This window comes from Typopeltis vanoorti, chromosome 1, assembly GCF_054136105.1.
Source record: "Typopeltis vanoorti isolate ZY-2024b chromosome 1, IOZ_Tvanoo_1.0, whole genome shotgun sequence".
In the NCBI taxonomy this organism is placed as follows: Eukaryota; Metazoa; Arthropoda; class Arachnida; order Uropygi; family Thelyphonidae; genus Typopeltis; species Typopeltis vanoorti.
Genome location: NC_143549.1, coordinates 113,554,944 through 113,575,130, shown reverse-complemented (window position 1 = coordinate 113,575,130; position 20,187 = coordinate 113,554,944). Strand labels below are relative to the sequence as shown.

At 36.5% G+C, this 20,187-nt stretch overlaps 1 protein-coding gene across 4 annotated transcripts in view; it reads right to left on the bottom strand.

Moving 5' to 3' along the window:
* Zw10 (Zeste-white 10 kinetochore protein) overlaps positions 1-20,187 on the bottom strand; it is a 215,599-nt gene that overhangs the window by 141,754 nt on the left and 53,658 nt on the right. For all 4 annotated transcript variants that reach the window (XM_090392861.1, XM_090392885.1, XM_090392868.1 and 1 more), the window contains one exon: positions 19,639-19,838. In XM_090392861.1, coding sequence (XP_090248987.1) covers positions 19,639-19,838 — 200 coding nt within the window. The remainder of the gene's footprint in view (positions 1-19,638; positions 19,839-20,187) is intronic.

The following is a 20,187-nucleotide window of genomic DNA, read 5'->3' as shown; positions in this document are numbered from 1 at the left end:
GTAAGTGTTTTTGTGCATAAGTTTTGCTAAATTTTAACTTTTTATAATAGATTTGTGTATATTTACTAAAATAAAGATCCAAAAGGCTTCATTTCAGTGATGCAAAATTATATACGAGGGTCTTCTAAAAAGTTCTAGGCCTCGACCATAGATGACAACACTATCGACAAGATTAATTTTTTTTTAAGTTGGTACATCTGTCACAAGCATCCATGTGAAATTACAAGTCATTCTATCAAGTAGTTTGTTTTACACAACTGTCTGAAGCAAAAGTGTTGTCTGTATCCCTTGAAAAGGATAAAATTGAGTACCGTGCAGTTATAAAATTCTTTGTAAAGGAAGGTTTAACACCAAAAGAAATTCATTTGAAGTTCATAAAAATTTATGGGCCCTCTTCTCCTTTGTTTCCGACAATTAAGAAATGGGCTGCAGAATTTAAAAGTGGCCGTACCAGCCTTGAAGATGATCCACGTGAAGACGTCCAAAAAAGTGTAACAACACCAGAAATCATTGATCAAGTGCACAATACAGTACTGGGTGGCCGGCGAGTCAAAGTAAATGAAATTGCTGAGACTATAGGCATTTCAAAAGAACATACAGGATATATTTTGCATGAAGAATTGCATATGAAAAAGCTTTGCGCAAGATGGATGCCGTGCTTGCTCACAGCAGATCAAAAATGCACTCACATGAAAATCTCTGAACAGTGCTCGGAGCTTTTTAACAAGAATAAAACTGATTTTGTGCTTTGATTTATTACTATGGATGGGACTTGGATTCACCATTAAACATCAGAATCCAAACAGCAGTCAAAACAGTGGACAGAAACCAGTTGTTCAGTGCCAAAGAAGATAAAGTCAGTTCCATCAGCAGGAAAAGTCATGGCATCAGTGTTTTGGGATACTAAAGGCATTTTTTTATTAATTATCTTGAAAAGGGTAAAACAATAACTGGGGAATATCATTCCAATCTTTTAACCAGACTAGATGAAAAAATTTGTGAGAAAAGACCCGATTTGCTGAAGAAAAAAATTATCTTTCATCAAGGCAATGCACCTGCCCACAAAAAAAATGTTTTGGCAATGGAAAAATTAAGGGATCTGCACTATGAATTGTTGGAACATCCACCATATTCCCCAGATTTGGCTCCCTCTGACTTCTATCTCTTCCCAAAAATAAAACTCTTCCTTGCTGGTTAGCATTTTTCTTTGAATCAAGAGGTGATTGCAGCTGCAGAGAGGTATTTTGCAGATCTTACTGAGAACCACTACAGGGATGGGATAATGGCACTGGAGCATCGCTGGAATAAATGTATTAATCTTAAGGGAGATTATGTTGAAAAATAAAAATAATTTTGAAATTATAAATTCGTTTTATAAATTGAAATTATAAATTCGTTTTTTCATTGTTAAGCCACCCTCATAAATCATTAAATCCAGCATTAATTCAAAGCTGAATGAAGAAACTATGAAAGTTTCGTACGAAATTTGACCAGAGAGCTTACGTGAATACACTTGCCGGCATTTACGAGTTACCCTAGAGTGGACCTTATAGAAAACATGATCGCTTGCCCAAGCATCATATATTCACCTTCTACTGGTCCATTTTGATAAGGTTTAAGTGGCTTAACAGCTGTTTTGAACTGGTTGGTTCTCCTCAGAGACCAGGCAGAAACCTTAAGAGGGTCTGCGCTAGGGCACCTTGTAAATGCTGGCAAGTGTATTCACGTAACCTCTCTGGTCAAATTTCGTACAGAAGAACTTGCGTAGTTTCTTTATTCGGCTTTGAAATAATGATGGATTTAATATCCACTTGATTTATATAATTTTGCATCGCCAAAATGAAGCTTTTAGGCTCTTTATTTTAGTAAATATTTTACGCACCAATCGAGAGTTCACTTACGAAAAATACACCTCTCTGACACTTCAAGTTCCTTAGTAGTGAAAGTTTTTGTTCTGTTAAGGTTTCTGCCTGGTCTCTGAGGAGAACCAACCAGTTTGAAACAGCTGTCAGGCCAGTGAAATCTTATCAAAATGGACCAATAGAAGGGCGAATATATATGGATGCTTGGGCAAGCGATCATGTTTTCTATAAAGTCCATGCTCGGACAACTCGAATATTCTGGCAAGTGCATTCACGTAAGCTCTTTGGTCAAATTTCTTATAAAACTTTCATAATTTCTGCTTTCGGCTTCGAAATAATGCTGGATTTAATATCCACTTGATTTGTGTATATTTTATGGCAGTAAATGATAAAAGAAACTAGTATCTACATATATTTTATGTATTCATGGCATACCTAACTTTTATTTAATTTTTTTGATATTTCTAGGCTATGCAGTTCATCTGCGAGTTTTTTTTTCAAATTGCTGCAAATCTCCAAAAAATTTTCCAATGTATTTATTGAAAAAATTCAGCATATAAGTGGACCTGTACAGTTCAAACCTATGTTGTTCAAGGGTCAAACTGTAAATATAAAGAATGATTGTTTGTGTATATAAGGTAATAAATAAATGGAATAAATAGGTATAAAAATCAGTTTATAAAAAAGGATCATTATGCAAAAACAAATGTAGAAACTAATGTAAAAAAAAGTATAAAAATAAGTGTAGAAAAATTCATAAAAACCAGGTGTGTGTATATATATACACTAATCAGGTTAGTATATATACTAACTTGATATTCTGTAAAAATTTAAAAATGGGGGTAACACTTGATGAATCTAATAAAATCTGCTTGTATATATAGGACTCACACAGATTATGATTGTAGCTAAAAGTGACTGTACTCATTGACAAAATGAGGGTAGTTGCTTAAAACATGAATGATAAGTGGTCTGGTACCACTTATCTTTCATGACCACAATTCACACACAGACACTTCTCAATAGGAACGAGTGTGAAAGTGACTATAACCTATGTGGAGCCGAGCAAGAACAACTTCCTCTTTATGGTCTCTGTGTAGACTAGACTGCCACAATTAGATTTCGGGCTTGATTTGATGAAGCTTATTATTGGTCTCTCTCTATTCCATGATTAGTGCGCCACTGGGATTAAAAGTTTGTGTATCTGATGATCTGCCAGTAATCAGTATATGAGACAGGCAGATGATGAAAGCTTGAGAAATGAGATAACCTAGATACAGCCTGATTTCCCTTAATCCGAATGTGGATTGGAATCCAATAGAAGTGCTATGTTCTCCCCAGGACCTTTTGAATGGGCAAACTGCCCAGCTAATTAATGTTGTGAATTGACATGGCTAAATAATGAGAAAGAATGGAAAAATAATTTAAGACATTTTTAAATTAATAGTGATGAGAAATTGAACCGGAGAGTCTCGATACTCTTGAGACCAACTCAATTTCTTGCATTGCAGGCCATAGGACAGTCATACAAAAATCTAGATCCAAGACAAATACTGCTGAAATTAGCAACAACATCTGAGCTCAAATAGTCTTTTCCAAATTTAGCAAAACTAGCTGCTGTTGGACTGGCCATACCTGTGGGCACAGCTGAATGCGAAAGGGGTTTCTCTGCATTAAAAAGGATAAAAAATCTGTATGAGGAATCGCATCAGTCAGAACACTCTAAATAATCTGATGCTGATTTCACGGGAGGGACCAGATCCAACAGATTTTAAATTATGAAAAAGCTGCTGACAACTGGGCTTCTAAGAAGAAGAGAAGAATTAATGTATAAAATTTTAAGCTGTGAGCATTACAAGGTTTTTCATTACTTAATGAGAAAATAAGAAAAATCCTAGTCTTGTTTTTGTTATAATTACTATATAAAATATTATCCTTATCCTTGTTTGAAGTAATTTATAATAAAATTACTATTTTAATTTGTTATGAAAAAGGGTCTTTCTTAATTCATTCAAAATTTTGTATGCCTGGCTAATGTTTCATTCCACCCAGCTGGTAAACATTTCTGGGGAGGACACTGAAGTGCACATCCAAATGTAGCTTCCATAACTGAAAGAGGACAGTTGGATTTGAGAGCCTTGGATGTTTCTGTAGCTCTAGACATCTTACTGCCTGTAGAGAACTTCAGAAAATTCAAAGCAAGCTCTATTGCATTACAGCTCAGCAGTGTTACATACCACTGGGATCTAAGCAGATATTACACCGTCTGGAAAAACAGCAAAAGATCTAACTAGATCCTCTGATAACCATCTGCACAGACAGGTACAAAATCGGAGTATTCCTTTGTATGTGCTCAACTGCTGGTAGATAACAGGATAGGTGAAATATTTCGGTAGCCAACAGAAAGAAAAGCTGCATGGTGGTATATATGAATGCCAAAGCAGTATGTTTGATGATATTTGTGCTAGGTTGTCTGACTCCAACATTTAAAGCTTGTAAGAGGGCTTCTGTTCACAAACCAAACAGTCACATGACCGTCTGGTAGGCTGTACAGATTCTCTCACCACGAACAAAAAAATAATTGGCCACATAGGATAGTCTAGCAGGGATTTTATTTTCACTGCATATAATAGAGACGGCCCTTGATGTCAAAGTGACAAAGGCGGTTCATATGTCTTGATGTACAGACTAGGGATTGGTGAAGTTCGAAATGCTCTAGTTGCAGTTCTTATGGCTTGATAGTGGATACGGTCCAATTATTGCAGGGTACTATCTCTGGAAGAGACACAGACTAGGGACCCATAATCAAGTTTTGATGTAATCAGTGCACTTACAACTGAAGCAAAGAATCACCTCAAGAAGTGAAAGACAAGTGTGAAAGAATTTCATTACTTTATGGCACTCACCTCACAACCAGCATATGTGAGGGAGGAAACCATTTGATATCAAATATGAGTTCCAAGAACTTGGCTTCTAGTTTCAACTGGAATTAATGTCTGTCCTAGTCTGAGTTCTGGTCAGGATGAAGACCAGGCCTGAGGCAAAAGTGCATACAGACAGTCTTCTGCTGTGAAAATCTGAACTCATTTATTTGCAAGTGCCTATTTTAAAAGCTGATCGATAGCTTGCTACAGCTGTCTTTCTATGACATTCATATTACATGAAGGACAGCAGGGAGTAAAGTAATCCACTTAGAGGGTGTCACTTATGGTTGAAGAAGTTGTTCATTTATTGAGTTAACCATGACTGCAAAAAGTGCAACACATAAAACAGAACCTTGTGGAACTCCATCCTCTTGGGTATAGGGATAGAAGACAGTGGTTCCTACTTCGACTTGGAAAATTTGGTTGGATAAAAAGTTTTTGATGGAGAGAGGAGAATTTCCTCTGAGACCAAAGCTGTGTAGGTCCTTCAGAATTCAGAATCTCCAACCAGTGTCATATGCTCTTTCCATATCAAAGAAAACCGATATAAAATGCTTGCATTTTAGGAAGGCATCTCAATGGATGCTTCAAGTCAGACTAGATCAGTTGTTGAATGATATTTAAGAAAGTCAGATTTTTCCAGAACCAAAAGCAAATGGTCAGAGCAATTGGTTGATACTTTATTGAGCATTTTGAATCCTTCTCTGGCTTAGAAAAGGCAATAATTATTGCCCCTTGCAGGTATCTGGAAAAACATCCTTACAAAATATTCTGTTGAATAGGTACAGTAGATGATCCTTGGCAGGTGGTGGCAGGTGTTTAATTATCTCATAACAGATGTTATCTAATTCAACAGTAGTTGGGTGACGTTTAAGCAAAGAAGCTTTCATTTTATCTCTCTGTGAACAGCCTGTTATATTCTTCACTACTGCTTGATGAAAATAGAATTTGTTGTTTTATTATTTTTGAATTTTTGGACAAGGAAGAATTTTGGGGGGGGGGGGATAAGAAGATACTAATGATGTTTTAACAAATATCTCCCTGAAAGTGATAGCAACTGCTGTTGGGTGAGCAACTGTGGATTCATTATGTTCAAGGATGAAGAGGTGGTGGATTGTGCATCTGCCCTTCACTTTCTGCAATGTGCTTCAGACTTCTTTACTGCCGATTGCTTTTGTTATAGAAGATGCATAACATGGAAGAAGACGTATTGGATACAGGATTATTTTTTGGTTCTGTTGATGGAAACGTCGTACTTGGGCATGTTTGAAAGCAGTGAAGTTTGATGCTGTGGGGTATCTGTAAAAGATACCCCAAGCTTTCTTCCTTAGCCGCTGTGCAATCCACATTCCATCATGATTTAGGGCAACATGAAAATTGACTAAGGTATTCTGAGATTTGCAGTTGTAAGCAGCTTTTGTCATCATATGATTCACTACATTGATGATGGGAGAGGAGCTGACCATCGCAGAATCAAATTCTGCCAGGGAGGAGAAAATGAGACAGTCAGCTTGCTTGAATGTTCTATTATTTTTCGTGAAAAGTGGATATCACAGAAAATGACTGCCCCCAAATAAGTTATTGTGGCAATGAATGTTAGGGATATGGAAGGTGTTGTTTCCTGTGTTTAAGAGGAAGAGGGTGTTGTCAAAAAAAATGCTCCACGACTGTTCTTCTGATATTAGTTCGGCAATTACTCCACAGTCTGTGTCTGTTTAAATCCCCCATTAAGAATAAAGAGGATGATAACTGAAAAATGACATCATCAAGGTTACCCTGAGAAATATCTGCAGCAGGAGATAAGCAGATGCAGCATACTGTTATAAGGTATCCAAATGAGAGTTAGATGGTAACTGCCTCTACATTTTTATTACGTGGGACTTGCTGGAAGGGGGGTGTGGTTGCTCACAAGAATTGTGACTCCTCCATGGCTAGGTCCATCCCCTGTCCTATCCTCATAAAGAAGAGCTACATTACGTAATGCAGGATCGTCACCATGCCTCAAGTAGGTGGACAGTGCCAATTCAGCAGAGCACTGTCCATGAAAGTATCTGTAGAAGAGACAAAGGCAAAAACTGAACGTCTGTGAGAGAGGGATTGAAGTGGGTATGTGAGTCCAGCTAATTAATGATCATTAATTAGCTGGACTGCCATCCTCTGGACTGAATTGAGCAATCTTAGAGAGGAATTTGGTTCTCCACCTCAAATATGGGAGCGATATTCCATGGCTGGGAAGATTTGGGCTTTGTATAGAGTTAGCAGTGTGAAGTAGTGTCTTGTGCGAAAAAGAACACCAAGTTTTTTGGTGGCTGTGGAAGCTATAGTTGAAATGTGGTTGTGCCAGGAAAGATCAGAGGTGCAGGTCAGTCTGAGTAGAGGAATCCAATCATGTTTGGATATCTCAGTATTACTGAAGGTAAGGGGAAGGGATGTGAGAGATCAGACAGGACTGAGTTTTGGTTGCATTGAAGTTTGTATATTGCCCCACTGGAATATAGCTATGAGATCTGAGTTCAGGTCACTGGTCATGGTAGATCTTGAGGATTCTAATACTTGAGGACTAAAAGGTTTGTCAAATGAAAGGAAGGAATGGAGTGTGCTATCATCGGCAAAGCAATGGATAGAATAGGTCATTTATATACAAGAGGAAGAAAGTGGGTGAAAGAACAGAAACCTGAGGTACACCTGCATTGGTGGGGAAATCTGAGGAGAGTAGACCATCCACATGACCATTCCTATACATGGGTATTCTCTTCATGTCTATCACCCCCCCCCCCCCCGGTCTTTCATTTCATAGAAGATCTGCTCATCAGGAACATTGAGGAGATACCACTCTGATATTCCACCTTGAGAGTAGTTCAAAGTTTTATGAGGGGATAACTGTCATTGTCATTCCTCCAACAGATGGTGCACAGAAGAGTTGCACTGGTTGCGTCTGACCTTTAGTTTCCATAAGTAGATCCCCTGAATGGAGCTTCTAGACAGATCTTGGAAATCCTGATAATCCTTCCAAACTCTTCTGGATAAAGAAGGGTTACATTTTCTTGAGTGTAGTAAAGTAGTAGTGTCATATTAAACAGGTTGGTATGTTTCTTGTTGCCGCTGATGTTTTCGGCTTCTTTATTTTGTTTTCAGTTAATGTTTCAATGGTTTCTCGCCAGGTTGGAACTTGTTGCAGGCCCTCTGATAAACTTGAGGATGAAAAATTACTAATTCTTAAAGAGAGTTTGACTCAGCACCAGACCTCCTCACTCACCACAGAATTACATGTGAGCACCTAGTATCTAGAAAGCTATGACTTCGCTTGGGAGTGGTGCCAAGGCTATCCTGGATGCCATACCAGCACCACAGCAAATCTTGGGCCCTGTTCTCAGACCACGGGGATTACTCAGTTAAGACCAAATGAATGGCATCAATAAATGGGGGGAGGGGGAAAGGAGTTAGATCCCAGTGATGATGAATATGGGAAGAAAAGCATAGAAAAAGAATAAGAATAAAAATGGCCAGTCCATCACTGGAAGATCTCTTCACATAGAGGAGAAATATGCATGATGAACCAATATTATCTTTCATATTTTAAATTAAAACAAAACAACCAAGAGATGCAAAGAGCACAGTGTGCAATAAGTGAACAGAAGAAATGGCTTAAGATGTATGAGGAAAGACTCACTGCATCAAAAAACTACACATTAAACCAGTGATTTCACAATGGATGAAAAATTTTTGAAAAAAGGTGATGTACAAGAGCAACTAAGTTAGAAGACATTTTTTCAGACTGACTGTGCAGAATAAATATGTAAAAATTGTTTTGGCATCACCTTAAGATGCTTCATAAAAAATTTAACAGCTATGATATTCCCACTTAATGTGATTTACATTTTTTAATAAAATGTTGTTTATTTGTTATAAAAACAACATGGAGAAAATAGCATCACAAAGTGAAGCAGAGATGACAAAAATTGTAGATAAAGATATTCTAAAAGATGAAAGTAATTCATTTTGAAAAAAATGTAACTAAATGAAGTAATCAGTAATTGAACAGCAGTAACAAGCATCCATGAAGAATATAAAGTATATTTCAATACCAGGTAGAAACAAGTCCTCAGAAACCTGAAATATGGAAAGACACTGGATAAAGATTTTGTAAGAATTGCACTGCAATTCTTACATATTTAAAGTATAAAAAAAATTCAGAGTGAAAATACTGCATGAAGTGGAAATTCCTGGAATATAACTCTCACTATGCAGAGAAATTTCTCTTCTGAATGTCCAGTGTAAGAGGTAGTCCAAAGAGTAAAGAAATCATGGCAATATACAATGTAGGTGCAAAAGTAAAATGTCATAAAATTATATTTAAAACTCATAACTCAAAAAAATAAATAAAAAAATTGCCATTAGGTTTTATGATTTTGATCCCTCTTGTCTGATCTTGCAACATAATACCAGGTTTTGATGTTGAAGCTTTTTCACTTGATTATACTATAACTTAAAGATGCCAAGAAATTCTAGTGGTAAGACTTATACGTTGGTTAGACATAACTGGTAATTAATTTACGGAATTAACAACGCATATAAAGTAAATTAATTAAAGATAACTTTAATGAATCACTTCTATATTTCGACAATGTCACATTGTCATCTTCAGGAACATAAAGATATGGTATGTGCACTACAGGAACTAACAAAGCAAATGAGGAAGAAATTAAGACACTAATTTTGTTCCTAAAGTCCTAATGGTGTCTTGCGGGCTAATTTGGTAGTCTTGGCCGTTGGGCTGAAGTTCTCATAATGAAAGTCTCCCAAATTTGGGGCAGTTTCATGCACCCAAATTTGTTGAGGTTAGGAACGTTTTTTAGAGCTGCTGAAGATTCTTTGAATAATCTTTCGTATTTAAACTTGCTGCGATGGATTATTTTTGTCTTCTTCCAACGAATTTTATGGTGGGTATCTAAGGCATGGTCTGCCAGCCCAGAGCGGCTGTACTGGTGAAACCGGATGTAGTCTTGGTGTTCTGAAATCCTGATATTTGTTGTTCTGCCTGTTTGGCCAAAGTAGGACAATTTGCAGCTGCAAGGGACCTGGTATACACCAGGTAGGTCTAGGGGAAGTGGTTGGTCTTTGGTAGAGCAGATAAGGGATGCCAACTTTTTATATGGTCTGTAACAGGAAGTAAGGTCATATTTCTTGAGGATATTAGTTATTTTTTCAGAGGTGCCCTGGATGTAGGGGATAGTGATAGACTTGGTGTAGTCTTTATTGTTGAGGGGGGTTGTGGTTTTCAGGTTTTAGTATTTTTTGGATTTTTTTGGGGTTATAGCCATTGGCTAAGAAAGTGTTGAGGATGTGGTTTAGTTCCATAGTCAGGGCCTTGTCATCTGAGCAGATTAATTTTGCCCTGTTATATAGTGTTTTTATCACCCCATATTGTTGTGAGGGGGGGTGGTGGGATTGCTGGTGAATGTATCTGCCAGTGTGGGTGGGTTTTCTGTAAACAGAGAAAACCAAAGATCCATCAAGCTGGCAGGTGATTAAAGTGTCTAGGAAGGGGAGGGTGTTGTTTTCCTCTTTTTCTAAGGTGAACTGGACTCTGGGATGTTGGTTGTTTAAGTGTGTTAGGAAGGAGTGGAGTGAGTCTGAGCCATGTGGCCAAATAGCAAACACATCATCCACATAACGAAGCCAAATAGTGGGTTTTTGTGGGGCGGAGTTTAAGGCTTTTTCTTCAAATGTCTCCATAAAGAAATTGGCCAAGGGTGGGGAAAGTGGTGAACCCATGGCTGTCCCCTCTATCTGTTTGTAGAACTTTCCTTGCCAAACGAAATAGCCTGAGTTCATTGTGAACTGAAATAGGGCTGAGATATCGGGAGGAAACTTGGCTTGGATGAGCTCAAGGGTTTCTTTGAGTGGGACATTAGTGAATAGGGAGGAGACGTCAAAACTGACCATTATGTCAGTGTGTTGGAGTGTGAGGTTTTCTATACTGGCTTTAAAGTGGGCCGAGTTTTTTATGTGTGATGGTGTGTTGCCAGTGTAGTGTGTGAGCGTTTTGGCTAAAGGTTTGGCTAATTTATATGTGGGGGAATCAATGCCATCCACTATGGGACGTAATGGCACATTTTGTTTATGTATTTTTGGGAGTCCATATAATCGGGGGGGTCTAGAGTTATAAGGTTTAAGCTTGTTGGTGACTTCCACAGGCCAAGAAGTGACTTTCTTAAGGAGTCTGTGGATAGTTCTAATCTGAGAGCTGGTCGGATTATATTCAATGGGGAGCTAAGTAGTACGGTCTCGTATTAAGGAATTTAGCTTACCTTTGTAGTCTTTTTGATTGAGTACCACAGTGGCGCTTCCCTTATCAGCTTTGGTGATTACTATTTTTTGTTGTTTTTTAATTCTTGTAGGGCTGTATATTCGTTTTTGGATAAGTTGGATTTTGGAGGTTTGGCTTTAGTGAGAACACCGACTACATCCAGTCTCACGTTGTTGGCGATATGGATAGGCAGGTTGCGAATTCCACGCTCTATTTGAATCATGATTTCTTCAGCAGGAATCCTTTTTGGAGCTAGGGCGAAATTGTGACCACGTGAAAGTGCGGTGAGTGCTTCAGGCTTTAAAACTGCCGACGAGAGGTTGACTACTGTGTTAAGTGGTGGCTGGGGTACAGAAGTCTTGGTCAGGTTTTCGTATTTTTTTACGTGCCGACTACGTATTTTTTCGAATTCCTTTCTTGCCGATGTGCATGATATGTCATGGAGTATCGACCATAGATCAAGGCCGAGTGTGTTAGAAAGCTCTTCCTCTAGCGCCCGTACGTTTTTGTTTTCGTCGGCAAGGAGAACGCGCGTCGCGGTAATTTGTTCTCTTAACAGGGCGAAGCTAGTGCGGTTATAAATGCGTAGAGCTTTCTCGGAAGTGAAACGGTGCTTCAATTTGACACAGTTGGGGATCACTTTGTTATCCCGGCAGCGTTTTAGGAACGTCAGGCGATTTATTCTGACCAAGACTTCTGTACCCCAGCCACCACTTAAGTCCTAAGGCACCATTAGGACTTTAGGAACAAAATTAGTGTCTTAATTTCTTCCTCATTTGCTTTGTTAGTTCCTGTAGTGCACATACCATATCTTTATGTTCCTGAAGATGACAATGTGACATTGTCGAAATATAGAAGTGATTCATTAAAGTTATCTTTAATTAATTTACTTTATATGCGTTGCCAAGAAATTATATTCTTAGTTTAATCCTTTATCCAAGTGTAAGCAATCAAAGTTTGCCCGTGAAGTTACTTCACAATTCAGTTACTTTTATATAGAGGCTAATGACTACATTTTAGCAATTATGGACTTTACAACTGTGTTACAAATAATTATTTTAATTTCCTGACATTTCGACCTTCATATTAAGGTCATTATCTGAAGTATATACAAATATACAAGGACAAGCTGAGTTACATTTCACACAGTAAGCTAAAGAAACAATGATTTGATCACTGATTATTCTACTGGCATGACCTCTAGTGAAAAGAAAAATATAAAATAAAATACATATAAAATTACAAATTAATTAATTATTTAGAAACTACAGTCAACCCTCCTACAACGCAGTAACACGGTTCCATATAACGTGGAGCCAAAATTGCGACAGCCCTCCTATAACGCGGTTTCCGTTCAACTTAATTGGTTTAAGAAGATTCTCTATAGCATGAATTTATCTATGTGTAAAATTTTTACAGTTGAAATTAACGGGGAAGTCCCTTCTTTTTGGTGAAGGTACATCACCATTTTCCAATTTCAGTTATCAGGGAATTCCCCTATAAGCGAAGAAACGATGCGAGATTGTTCACAGCTTAAAATAGACCGTATGATTGGCTGTTGTGTATTTGCATGAATTTTTTTATCCAATAGCGCTGCCGAACTTTTGCTGTTGCAACCACCCACTTTGTCATCAATTTTAAGTGCAACTTAGTAGGAAACTGTCTGTAAATCCGTGCAGACGTACATATCACGATTAGTGTTCAATAAAGTGCCTTTTGCTCGCTTAATTTGTGTTATCGTAATTGGACAACATTACACAATACTGTACGTAATATTTTTTATTTGTTGTAATATAATAATAATAAAATAATTGTTAACCCCAGGTTTGCATAATGTCGCAGCGCAAAGTTTAAAAAAGAGTTAAGAAACTGCTTAGCTCCATATAGAAAGGTTTTAGTACAGTTAGAAAAATAAACTACGATTGAAAATCAACATGAAGATTTGTCAAGTGAGGAAGACATTTGGCCCATTAAAAGACGAAGAGTTAGGCCACTCATATTTGAAAGCGAGGATGAGTGTTAAAAGCGTTCAATACACATGAAATTATGTTACGCAATTTTACATAATTTTCTTGGTTTTGTTGGAAAACAGTTTTTTAGTTTAGTTTAGTTTGATTTTTTTTATCATTTCCTTTTATGAACTCTTCGATTCAATAAAGATAATTTTATTGTACTTAACATATTATCTTGCCTTTTGTGTTTGTAAAATTTTTTCTACAACCGTATGCACCGTAACTTGACGCTCTGAGAATGCAATTTTCATACAACGCAGAACGAATCAAACTGATTAACAAGTGATTTTACTTACTTCTGAGCTTCACTCAACGCGGTTCCCATATAACGCGGTACGAATCGATCTGATTCATACTAATTCTGAGTTTCTTATAGCGCGGGTTCCATATAACGCGGCACGAATTAACCTGGTTTGCACGTTAAATCTGAGTTTCTTATAACACGGTACAAATTAATCGCATTATAGGAGGGTTGACTGTACATGTAAAGTGTTCTGGGCATGATCAGAAATTTTTCTGATCATGTTTCTGATCATGCCCTGAACACTTTACATAGAATTGACTGGAAAAGCACCAGTTGTTTACATCACACCAAAACATGGTATGAACGCAAATTTAAGGAAGCCTGTGAGATTCTTATCAACCACCCCAATCTGAGCAATAATGATGGACTAAAAATCCCAAGCATATGGAAGGCACATATTCTACCCAAGGAACCTTTCTCCCCAAGAGTTAACTATAAACAGGACTGTAGATAATCCAGAATCCTAAATCTAATATAACAATTGTAATGTTAAAAATAAGACATCATTGTAAAAAAAAACTATCTATAAGAAAGAATGTTTCTCTCATATTATCTTAAATAGAATTTAGCTTTGATGTAGTTTCTAAATAATTAATTAATCTGTAATGTTATCTGTATTTTTTTTTTCTTCTTTTCACTAGAGGTCATGCCAGTAGAATAACCGGTGATCAAATCATTGTTTCTTTAGCTTACTGTGTAAAATGTAACTCAGCTTGTCCTTGTATATTTGTATATACTCCAGATGATGACCTTAATATTAAGGTCGAAACGTCAGGAAATTAAAATAACCATGTTATAACACGGTTGTAAAGTCCATAATTTCTAAAATGAATGCTGATCACCGTGCAATGCTAAAAGAAAGGATGCTAATGACTTCACATTAAATGCCTTAGTATTATCCCATAATGCAAAGCACATACACTTACAGATATATATAATGCTAAGCATTATGGGAAGGGCCACTACCCAGACCAGCTTCAACCTTTATTGAGGTCTCATCAGTGGGAGCCAGACCAAGAAGTGACACCAAGTAATGCAGTCATGCAGAAGTCTTTGTTTGTTTACAATTGAATAAAGAATGAAACCAAGAATATAATTTCTTGGCATCTTTAATTTATAATACCAGGTTTGGTGTATGAAAGTGAAAAACTCTCCTACTCAACAATGGCAACGTGACATCCCAAAAGGAAGCGAGACATTGATTGGAACAAGTAATAATCAGATAGTGCCAATTCTGTATTGCATGCTGAAGCATAAGGAAGAAGCTTAATCGTTGATTTCATGTTTTTTTTTTCTTGTGCTCAAGCTGTTCTTGTATGGCAAGGCATTTTCATGCTGGAGGAACATCCATTTTTTCATCAAATAATGCCTAGTAATGCTCATGTTGGTGGCCTGAAGTAGGGTTGGAAGTTTATTTTGCACTTGGTTAGACTATAATAAATTTAGTTTAACCTTTTATCCAAGTGTATGCAAACAAAGTCTGCACCTGAAAATATCTTCAAAACTGAGGTAAGGTGGTGCAACACAAGGAAACTCCGGGCAAAGGTGGAGCAAGCTCTCATCACTCCTTGTCTCAGTATCTCCCATAATGCAAAGCACATCTCCTTGCGGACATGTATACTGTTATGCATTAAGGGAAGGGTCCCTATCCAGACCGGTTTCGACCTTTGTTGAGGTCTCGTCAGTGGGAGGCAGATCCAAACGTGGAGATACTAAGGCAGAAGCAATAGGAGAGGTCATATTTACCTATACAAGTTGGCAACAGGTGTACCACCTTATTATTGAATTACTCTGGATTTAGAGAAAGATGTTGGACGTTTATTTTGCACTTGGTTAGACTATAATAAATTTAGTTTAATCCTTTATCCATGTGTAAGCAAACAAAGTTTGTGCCTGAAAATATCTTCAGGACTGAGGTAAGGTGGTGCAACACCAGGCAACTCTGAGCAAAGGTGGACCAAAACATGTCGGCAAGGAGATGTGCTTTGCATTATGGGAGATACTGAGACAAGGAGTAATGAGAGCTTGGTCCACCTTTGCTCGGAGTTGCACCACCTTACCTCAGTCCTGAAAATATTTTCAGGTACAAACTTTGTTTGCTTACACTTGGATAAAGGATTAAACTAAATTTATTATAGTCTAACCAAGTGCAAAATAAACTTCCAACATCTTTCTCTAAATCCAGAGTAATTCAATAATATGATGGTACACCTGTTGGCAACTCGTATAGGTAAATATGACCTCTCCTAATGCTTCTGCCTTAGTATCTCCACGTTTTTATCTGCCTCCCACTGACGAGACCTCAATAAAGGTCAAAACTGGTCTGGGTAGTGGCCCTTCCCTTAATGCATAGCAGTATACATGTCCACAAGGAGATGTGCTTTGCATTATGGGAGATACTGAGACAAGGAGTGATGAGAGCTTGGTCCACCTTTGCTCGGAGTTGCCTGGTGTTGCACCACCTTACCTCAGTCCTGAAGATATTTTCAGGCGCAAACTTTGTTTGCTTACACTTGGATAAAGGATTAAACTAAATTTATTATGGAGTAGGGTTTCCAGACTATGTAAAAAAAAATATATATATAAAATTGATGAAAGAGAAAAACAATATCCTTAGAATTAAAAAACTATAAAGTAAACTAATAACAGTTAACATTTCTAGTGAAGAATATTTAAAAACATTCAAACAATGGAAAGTGTGCATTTGCTGTTATGCTGGCTACTGGTTCGTGGGTTGCTGTATACTGCTGGTAGATACATGAACAAAGCCTGCCAATGAGACCAACTGCTGATGTAAGATACTCTCAACTTCTTCATCTAAACATCAGGCAAACCTACTCAAATCTTACATCAGGCAAGCATCCTCTTATGTTAAGAACACAGTACACTTCATAGTAGAAAATATCAAAGGCTCCTACTGATATAACTGCAAGCCTGAACATAGTAAATATTTTCACAAATGTTCCAAGAATAAAAACCATACAAATACTTCAGGAAATTTTCCCACACAGAACGTTATCTACATGCAACTTCTCATCACCACCCAGCATAAAAACTAGGTATCATCTGTTCTTTATGTGATAGAGCCTACAGAATTTCCATGAACATAGATAAAAGAATCCAAGAGCTACAGTAATGTAATTCTGTCCTTCCAAAAAATGGCTACAACAGAACATTAGTAAAAAAAAATTCTATCTCAACCTCCAAAATAAACAGAACAACAAACCAAGAATATAAAAGAGCAGTGATTCTCCCATATATACAATCAATCACAAATAAAATAGCAAGATTGCTTCACCAAAAAAACCTAAAAGTCGCTTTCTGCTCAATCAACAAAATTTCCAATCATCTGAAACCTCCTAAACCTTCACATCCGTCACTTAAAAAACCAGGTGTATACAAAATCAGTTGCAGTTGTGGGCTACACTACACATAGGACAAACTGGTCAGAACACATCAAGGATGTTGAGAATGAAAGAAAAACGCAAATCGGGAATGGTGGTAGCACATTCAACAGATACAAAACATCTAGTAAACTGGCAATAAACTGAAATGCTCCACATTGATTACCACTTTTACTTCATCACTGAAATGATAAAGTATCCTCTTACAGCGTAAGAAAAAACAAGGGAGGATTTTACATCAAATCTGGTCTTCCTTAACCCATCACGACACACTTGTATCTACCAGCATTATACAGCAACCCACCAGCCAGCATAACAGCGAATGCATGCTTTCCATTGTTTAAGTGTTTTCAAATATTCTTTACTAGAAATGTTAACTGTTATTACTTTGCTTGTAGTTTTTTAATTTATTCGCGTTATTTCTTTCCTGATGAAGTGAACCAAAACTTCACTTCATCACGAAACTAGCCTAATTAAAACATGGTTTCTTTTTAACTTCTTTATGTGTGGTTTAATACCAAAAAATAGTGATTCTAATATGCCCTTTCTCCACTGCAGCCTACACAATAAGATGAGCTTTGATTGTTAGAAAATAGAAGCAAACACTGAGAGTGTAGCCTTCTGTAACAAGATGTGCTATTTACTAGGGCTGATCCATAGATTTTGTACATTCAAAATACTGAAGTCAACTTTTTTTCTAATCACATGAACAATTCATTTGACAAAAAGCTCATTCTGAGAATTGAGAGCAATTCTCCAAACACATGATATCAATTTTACAAGAGGAAAGCCCACTTTTACATGAGTGCAAACCCTTTCACTTCTGGATAAGACAAATTAACTTATGTTTATAGAAAGGGCTTATGTTTCTCACATCCTAAATATTATTCAAATCCAGATAATTCCAAACAAAGGGAATGGTTTTTTTTTCTTTTTTTTTTTCTTAGTGCTATGTAAGTCGGCAGTTAGAATTGAAGAATGGCCATTATAGTTTTTTAATTATGTTAATTCATGCAATGCTATATAAGAACAAAACTATGCAATTTATTAAGCTGCTGATAGTTTAGTGGATTCAAATTGGCATCCACAGTGAACAAAAATGCTTGTCATACAACACATGGCACTATGACCAAGTAATTCATGGAATAAATAAGAACTAGATATACAGGTTGCTTCTGGGCAGCCTGTAATGGTGAGCTTTATATATTTCATAACTCCTCTGACTCTTATTCTCACGATATTCTTCCACATCATCATCTTCTTGTTTAATCATCGTCTTGCTTAATAAGGTTGCACATCCATTTTGCTCCCAACTTATTTATTCTTCGAACACTAGAGATTAGGAATACATTCAGATACTGCCTCATTTAAGTACTTTTTCAAAGATTCCCATGCATTGCTAACATTTTCCCATTCAGTAGCTGATACCATGGAACCAAAGATAGTATTCTCCTAAGTCAATCATAATCCCCAGCTTTGTAGTTCAGCATGTAACCTGTTCTAATGGGAACATCAATATAATTAGATACTTCCCAAGAAAGCACACCATGATCACTGTCACCAACTGGTGGTAAAATAGTCATATTCTTAACAGACCCCCACCACTTCTGACACTACTGAACAAATCAAACACTCTTTGACCTCGAGTTCCTTCTCTCACATGCTGCTTGAGAAAGTTGTCTGGCAACAATTCAACAAATTCCTCTTTATACTTATCATGAGATTTCTCTTCTACCTAATCAATGTTTGGAAAATTAAAGTCGCCCATAATGATTGCTCGTTTGGTACCGATAGGGCTAAATTTGCAATGCATTTTTTTAACCCCTGCAGCTGAACTGCCAGGTCTGATAGCAACACCCCCACCATATATTTCATTCTGTTAACTTCAACTTCACACCATATAGACAAACTCACCACTACATGGGACATTGTTACCATCATAGTTTTCTTGCATTTCTACTCTAACTGGACTTAAGTCATCTGATATAATTAGCAGTACTTATCCTCTCCCGTCATCCCTAAAAATAGTATACCATTACACTCGATCCGTTACCATATCTGATTCTGATAGCTAGGTTTCACTAATGCCAACAATCTTAGGCCATATTCAATAAAGCAACGAACTCAACCCCATTGTTTCTGATGCTCCTGGCATTTGTATATGGACATAATAATCATCAATATGAAATAAATTACCACCTAGCCTATTCTTATAATTAGATATGCAATCTATTAAGTCTTGTTCTAGAACTTTCTCTTTTCCCTCCCAGACATACTCAAAAGGTCTGAACCCAAAACATATTTTTCCACCCATTCATCACATACATAGCCATGTTTGAAGAAATTCATATCTCTATCACATTTGCACACCATAGCTGAACTTTCACACATATTTGTCGCATTCCTCCATTCCATTCACAAACAATCATTTTCTTCTATTATCCAAAGAGAATTAAGAATCTACTATTTATATTATGAATTAAAACTAAACTAAACTGAAGATATATTTGAGGAATTAACATAACTATTCTATACAGTACAAGCTACTTTGTTTAAAGTAGTCATTGCTGCAATCAATATGAATATTTTTAATAAACATTAAAAATATATTCCTCTTGATAAAAGAAATATCAGAACGAGAATCAAAGAAATAATATTACAATTGTTGATTAAAGTTCATCTTTATAAACTTCCTTTAAAAAAGATAAATTTTATATGAAGAATGAAATGTGAAATTCACACAAATCAACTTTTGAGTTATGAATTTGATATTTTTCTATAATTCACTAATTATTTTCATAAGAAAGTGGAATTTAACAGACCTCTTTAATTTTTTGCAATAAGCTCTCCATTTCATTTGTATAGGCATTCAGTTTTTCCATTAAACTGGCTGTTTCTATAAATGAAGGAAGAAAATCAATATAACGACTTCTTAAGCATTCTTGTACTTCAATTTTAATGTCTTGAACATCTTTTGATAATTTTCCTACTCGAGTAGATAAATCATCTTTCTCCAGTTTACCTATGACAGAAAAGGATTGGGTAAATGCAAATGCAGAAAAGTATGAATCGTTATAATAAAAAATGGAAAATTTTGAAAATACAAATGGTGAATACGAAATTGTAACAGCAGCTATAATTATATTTTACACAACAGAGGAGTATGAATCATTATAATACAGGAATGAAATTTTTGTAACATTGATGGAAAATGCTAAACTGCAACAATTATGAAAAGTTTATCTCATTAAAGCTGGGGAAAAAATACATTTGGCAGAGAAATGTAGATAACAAAGCCAAGTATCATAAACAAATTATTAAAACTGTTTATAAGTATCAAATAAAAGTATACTTTTATTTTTAAGTTATGT